At 33.4% G+C, this 7,104-nt stretch overlaps 1 protein-coding gene across 1 annotated transcript; it reads right to left on the reverse strand.

The window, feature by feature from the left end:
* Window positions 1-3,328: 3,328 nt before the first annotated feature.
* Window positions 3,329-5,422, reverse strand: LOC123896667 (transcription factor TCP7). The gene has a single exon (XM_045947031.1). The coding sequence runs from the start codon at window positions 5,147-5,149 to the stop codon at window positions 4,376-4,378; it is 774 nt and encodes a 257-aa protein (XP_045802987.1). The 5' UTR covers window positions 5,150-5,422; the 3' UTR covers window positions 3,329-4,375.
* Between the last annotated feature and the right edge of the window lie 1,682 nt (window positions 5,423-7,104).

Here is a 7,104-nt window from a genome sequence, read left to right on the forward strand (position 1 = left end):
TTATTTTATGTTTCAAGTTAGTCCTTTCCGTCAATTTTGTCACATGTGGCAGCCAATTTGCATATGTGGACAGACATGTGACACTTGTACACACTGACACGTGTATTGTTCAAACGCTATTAGTGACAAATCTAACGGAAATGACTAACTTGAAACCTAAAATAAATGTAAGGGACCAAATTAATACTTTTTAAACGTAAGAGACCAAATTAAAACATAAAATAAACGTAAGGAACCAAATGTGTAGTTAAGCCAAATTTTTTTAGTTCAAAAGTATAATGAAAAGATAAAAACTTTTACATTTTAAAATAAGGGAGTCAAATCCTCGAAGAAAATGGAAAAACCAAAATTTCAATTATGCCTTCAATTTTATATACAAGTCCTCTTAGAAATGAGTCAAACAAACGTTTTTATATACTAGTACTTAACATAAATCAAAAGATATTTTCTTCTTGGATCTCTGTAAATCCTCATTTGTCCTCGAAAATTTTAAAAATGCTCCCCTCGTTACTTAAGTAGCGAATTCATGGGGGGTCAAATTGGGAAAAAACAGTTCGCGACTTAAAATGTGAACCTTATAAAATAGGAGGTGGAGGAAGGAAGTGAGATACAAAAATATTAGATTTTATAATATTCACATTCTAAGATATGAACTGTTTTTTCCTTAATTTTTGTTATTTACACACTCGTATCCTGCATTACGGGGTAGTATTAGAAAGGTCGAGGGATGCGTGTGAGATTCAGATTGCGCTAGAAGAAGGAATCAAGGGAGATTCAATTGCAGTCTTACAAAGAGATGGAGCAAAAACTACAGCTAAAATTGGTCAAGGATGGAAAAGAATTGTGCTAGCAATAATTTCAAGGCTGGATATAAGCTGGATGATTGACTAATATTGTGGGTTTTTCATTAAGAAATGCTGTTTTTGAGACATCATTGAGAAATGCTAGTGTACCGAAGATAAAAAAAATTGTATTATTTTTCAAAATATTAAAAAAAAAAATATTTCAAAACATAATTACTACTTATAAAATCTCTAATTTTGGAGTGAGTGCAGTATTAGAATTTGTACAGTAAATGTTTGTAAAATATAAAAAGTATTATTTTCAATGAAAAATAAGTGTTCCGCTTCGAAACACTAGTTTTTTTTTTTGACAACTCATCAAAATACTAGTTAGTATGACTCATAAAAAAAAACTTTGAGTGTTAGATCATGATAAGAGATTCAAGTAGCTTAAATAAAGTGTCAACATGATTATCATAATTGTACACTACTAAAAACAACTTTTTAAGTGTCATTGTCATTGTGTAATTGTACACTAATAAAAACTTTATTATTTTATTGGTCTTTCTAATTTTTTTTGTCTAGTAGCCTAGTAACTAGGAATATTACTTTGTCGAGATATTACTTCTTTGGTCTTTCTATTTCTATTTTGAGAAAAACACATAAAAACAAACAGAAAAGTAACATGGGTCCAGAATCAGTTTCCAAACAAGTACAAAATGTCTATCATACAAGAAAAGATTAAATTCTGCGAATCCATTGTTTATACGGCAGTGCGATGCTGCTGAAAAACGGAAGCCCTTAGGTATAGGTTGGGGAACTTGCTGTGAAGCTGGTCCATTGGTGGGGTTTGTTTGGAAAGCAGGGCTTTGTTGGCCGTTGGATGGTTGCCACCAGGAGAATAGAAAGATCTTAATTAAACCTTGTTTCTGTTTATCTCTGAGTTCTCTCTACGCTACGGTCAAGATAATGTCTTAATAATAATATATAATAAACATTATAATAGGGTCTAGCTAACTTAATCTATTATAGAATTTTAGGAGGTATTATGGTTTAAATACTTGAGTTACTAAATCATGACATGGGGAAATTTAACAATAACTTGTTCCCTCTAAAAGCACTAGCGAGACTCATCTCATACCTCTCAAATTCAAAATCTGTCTTTTTATCCCGAACTTGAACCAAACCTTTTGAGTTTTAACATAGTACTGTAACTTGTTTCACCACAACACGTAACTCCATAGAGGGACCCAGCAATTATTGGGAGCCGACTCTTCTGTTTAGCAATAATTAAGAAAACATGTTGGCAATTACTAAAATTGAGTATGTTGGCATCACTAAATTTTTTAATTTAAAACCCCACCAACAATCTTTACACACAAAAATACAAAGATAAACAAATTCGATGAGTTGGTATACTCAACCTCCTCCAGTTTCCATATCTTAGGCAATCTACAGATTCTTATCTACTTGGATAGCAACACCAATCCATTATTACTAACACATACACTAAATAATTCGTTTTCTCACTAGCTTTACTACCCAAAAAAATTATTATACTTCCAAATACTTAGGCCATGTAGAGTTGAAAGCAATACTATGTTTTTTACACAAATATTAGTTCATGTTTGGAATCACAGTTACTTAGATAAAATTAAAAGCTTCAAAGTATAACTTATACAAAATCACAGCGGCTCACCATGATTTTATCAAACTCAACGTGAATCAAAACATTAGTGTCTAATTATCGGGATGTCATCTACTCAATCAACCTACTACTAGTACCTTCTATAGTACTAGTATGCTGTTTAAATTACTATATGCCTCTAAGATGCCAGGTATTTTACAGATGGAATTTAATTTATGCTTACAGACACCCCATTCATCCAATAGACCAATCCTTTTCTCACAACAACTCAGAGGTCAGGACAATGTTTAGTATGTTTTTTTGTGAGGAAAATGATGAAATGCATGGCATGGAGAAAGCCAGGTAGAAGATGCACATGGTAGTTTTCATGTGTGTTTGTGTGTGGCCTTAAAAGTCAAAGCCATAACAACCAGTTTAAATGTGCCATTATTGAGTTACAATAAATCAGACAAAATTGAATTTTTGTATCAGTATTGTATCAACTACTAACAAGTAACAACCACATACTTACTGTTGAATCAAATGCACCAAACCAAACATATTTGTTTCAGGTTTTAACCTAAGGTGAAACATCAAAAATAGTAACTATACCATGTACTAGGGTGTAAGATCTTTATTATTTTAGTATATTTAAGACTTGAATACAACTTGTACCTAACCTTATCTTTCCTTAAATACTGAAATTTCTAGCCAGAGGACAAGTTCCCAGAAGGAATACCCTGGAAATGACAAACTGCCAGAAAACTCAAGATACCCTCCAACAAAATCAAACACGGTGGTGTGAACGTGGAGGTTCAAAAACCACCCAAATCAACCATACATAATATAGCCAGGTCACATCACAAAAGATCAATAATTCACCATAAAAAAACAGAAAGCAAAATGATGAAACAGTGGATAAAATAAAGAAACAGATAGGTTTTTATTCACATCACTGGCAACCCCAAAACAATCCACTTACATGCAATGCAAGAAAAAACATTATTCTCAAGCTTATTATCAAGCTAAGAAATGGCTAAGAATTTAAGATAAATTAAAATCTTAAAAACAAAAGGCCATAACCAGAGCATTTATCTTTCACACACCAAAACAACATCTAATAATATCCAACAATGAATTTGAAAGTGGAAAGGAGAAAGAAACAGATCATGACTCACCAGTCACCACTCACCAACAGCAGCTATGTCAAAATCAAAACATGCATTTGCCACTTTAAATGGACCCCAATTTCTCTTAATCTCAAACAACGCAGCTAAGATCAAGATACAAGTACATATGTTGGAAAAGTAGGGTACTTCAATCCAACAATTTGGGAATGACAATTGAACTTGAGAAACACAACAATTGAATTGACACTCTCAGCTCAGAAACAACAAGCTAAGCTTTCAACTACTAATTACTTCTTCATGAACTGCAACAATAACTTATCAATCAAAACTCAAAACCCGATATGAAACAAAGTGAAACAGAAGCAATTAATTCAACATTCCATCAACATCCAAGCTTAGAGAATTCTCAACTCAACAATCAAAAGTAAATTCCACTGCACTTGTTGCACAATGATCAAGGTTCTGAAAACCTATTCCAGCCTCAATCCAATTTATGACCACCACCACTATCACATAAATAATAAATATCAAACTTTTCTCTCTTTCTGCAAAACCCCAAAGTCTAAAACAAATTTGAGCATCAATAAAAAAAAAAAAAGACTAATTAATCAATCTTCCAAACCAAAGGAAGTAAAATCCCTAATTGAATTCCTTGATCAATGGACTTTCTCCATTAAAAATCAAAGGAACAAAAAACCTAAACCCTAAAATTTTCTACTTTTCACACACATCAAAGGCAACATATCCATAATAACACAGAATAATTATATATACCAAGAAAACACCACCACCACCACCACTGCAATTCAACCACAGAAACTAACTCACAAACAGAATCAATGATGCTCGTCGTCTCCCCGACCAGAATTTCCATGTCCACCAGACAATGAAGCAAGCAAATTCAGATGACCAGGAAGATAATTCCCAACTCTAGCAGCTGAAGCTTCACCCATAGCTTGTTGCTGTTGATGATGATGATGAGAGAAGAAAGAAGCTTGATGTTGTTGCTGCTGCTGTTGAGACAAAGACTGAATCACCATTTCCGGCTGAGGAGCACCAGCAGCAGCGGCAGCGAAACTCCAAATTTGTCCAAAATCAGGCCGCGAAGGTAACGCCCAAAGCGCTGCAGGTGTTGAAAGAGAAGCAACAGAAAGAGCGTCTTCTTTAGCATGAGCAGAAGAAGATGAAGAATCATCGTCCGTACGAATACGTTTACCGAGAATGAACGGTGACGGAGAGAGAAGAGGTTTATGTTCTAACGAAGTTGAAGAAGGAGACGGAAGTGAATTATTAGAGCCACGAAGTGAAACAGAGAGAGATGAGAAACTCGCCGGAGTAGTTCCGGTACCGGTAGCGGCGATGATTGAAGGTTCAGCTTGACGGAGGAGCCATTCGATTGTTTGACCATCGGATTTGTGACCTAATTCGCGAGTTAGCTGGAAGACGCGAGCAGCGCATATGATTGGCATACGAATACGGCGTCCACGGCCGTCAACTTTACTGTGACGGTCTTTTGAAGGGGGTTTTTTAACGGCTAAGTGTTGACGGTTTTGGTCAATGATTGAGCCGTTAGTTGTGGTTGTAGTGGTTGTTCCGTCGGTGTTAGACATGTTTTGATGGATGGATGGATGGAGAGAAGGGATTAGGGTTGTTGATGGATGGAGGGAGAAGGAGAGAGTGTGTGAGTGAGTGATAGAGAAAGAGGGAACAGAGCTCTAATGATTGAGCGGCAGGAGCTGGTGGAGACAGACAGGAAGAGGGCACATGCTTGCTGGGCTCCACTTATTTCTCTCTTCACTTCTCTACTATCACAATTCCCACGCGCTTTCTCATTCACCTTCATTTTGGTAACATACTTTAACCTCGCTTCTGCTATAAATTAGTTTATCAGTTATTCACAATTTTTTATTGGCTTAGTAATTTATTAACACTAAATAGTTTTTGTAACAACTTTGTTAATTTTGGTTCAAGAACCAAGTGAGTACATGTGTAGTTCTTCTAGTATTTTCATGTTTTAGTCCGTTTCATTCCAATTATTAAATTGAATCTAATTTGAACTATAGAGTTAAATTTTTTGAACAAACTATAGAGTTAATTTGAGTTGTTTATGAGCTTTAATCAAGTTAAATTCAAGTTAGAAAAAATATATGACAAATTCCATTTAATTTTAAGTTGATTCAATTCATATTAAGTCAAGTTGAACTTAAGTTTGACTCTACTCAACTCATTTATAACATTATCCTTTACTATTTCATCAAATTTTACTTGACTCAATTTAGCCTTTTTTTTAAGCAGATTAATTTAGCCTTTTAAAATTATAAAAGTAAGAGTTTATACTATATGGAAGGCAAGCAATAAATTATTTAAAAAATTAAAATAGTTTTTGCATGTCAAAATATGATTTCTCTAAACTACAATATATTCCTATATTATCGTTAAAATTTTAAATATTTTTTAATAACTAATCCATGATGGACCACTTATAGAAACAATCCATATTTAATATTTAAATTTTCCTCATTGTAGATTGCTGAATAAAAAGTACAAAATACTAGTATAACATAGAGTTGACCAAGTCATAATTATAACCACTTTCTTGTATATTTGGGATGAGGTGATAGTTGGTTATAGAGAAAACATGGTTAGATGGTGGGCATTAGTTGGTCTACAACTCAAGTACTCGTAAGGACAATACATTATTAGTTGCTTCAAAAAAAAGGACAATACATTAGTCAGTTGAGTTTAGATTGAGTTTATAACATGCATACATATGAATGCCCTGTTTTCTTAGTCAGAGTGTTGTGAAGGATGCAATCGACTAATATGGAAGTTAAGAGCTTACTCGACCAAATAATTTTGGATTGTAACTCATCCCAGAATGTAGTTTATCTATAATAGGCAGTTATGTTCTATGAACTAGTTGGGTCAAGAGTGTGGCCAAAAAGGTTTGTGTAGGTTTCTTAGTGGTAAGAGCCACTTTGGTTTAAAAACAATATACATATTATTTTTTGCAGAGGTCGGAGTTCGAATCCCGAACACTTTATTTATTTATATTAAGAGTGAAATTTCTAACTATTAGACTATTTGACAAAAAATAAAATAACTGTTTGCTTAATTGACTCGCACTTCTGGTCAAAATAACCAACGTAAGAATCATAATTTAGTAGTAGTAGATGAATCCCTTTGGTCCTCTCCTCGTGAAATCAAGTTTACTCAATAAGTGTGAGCAAGACAACAATCTATAAGATATTATCACAAACGTTTAGATCCAATATTAATGCAATTAACAAATTATCTAATGACTAATCCCCTTGAAAATTTTGCATTTGAAAATTTTAAATTAACAAATGTACACGATTATATGATTATAGTTTTAATCTTTGATTTTATTTTATTTTTACTAAAAAATATGGATTTATTCATTCAAATTGAAAGTACATCGATCATTACAAATTCAAAATTGCTAAAAATTAAAAAAGGTGAATCTACAAACAATCTTGCAGCATCTAGGTTAATAACATACAACGGCATGCCTACAAATATGACAAAAATAAAAGTAACTGGC

The sequence above is a fragment of the Trifolium pratense genome, linkage group LG1 (assembly GCF_020283565.1).
Source record: "Trifolium pratense cultivar HEN17-A07 linkage group LG1, ARS_RC_1.1, whole genome shotgun sequence".
Classification (NCBI taxonomy): domain Eukaryota; kingdom Viridiplantae; phylum Streptophyta; class Magnoliopsida; order Fabales; family Fabaceae; genus Trifolium; species Trifolium pratense.

Excerpts from the sequence above, each read along its gene's own strand:
- LOC123896667 (XM_045947031.1), bottom strand. The coding sequence starts at position 5,149 with ATGTCTAACACCGACGGAACAACCACTACAACCACAACTAACGGCTCA.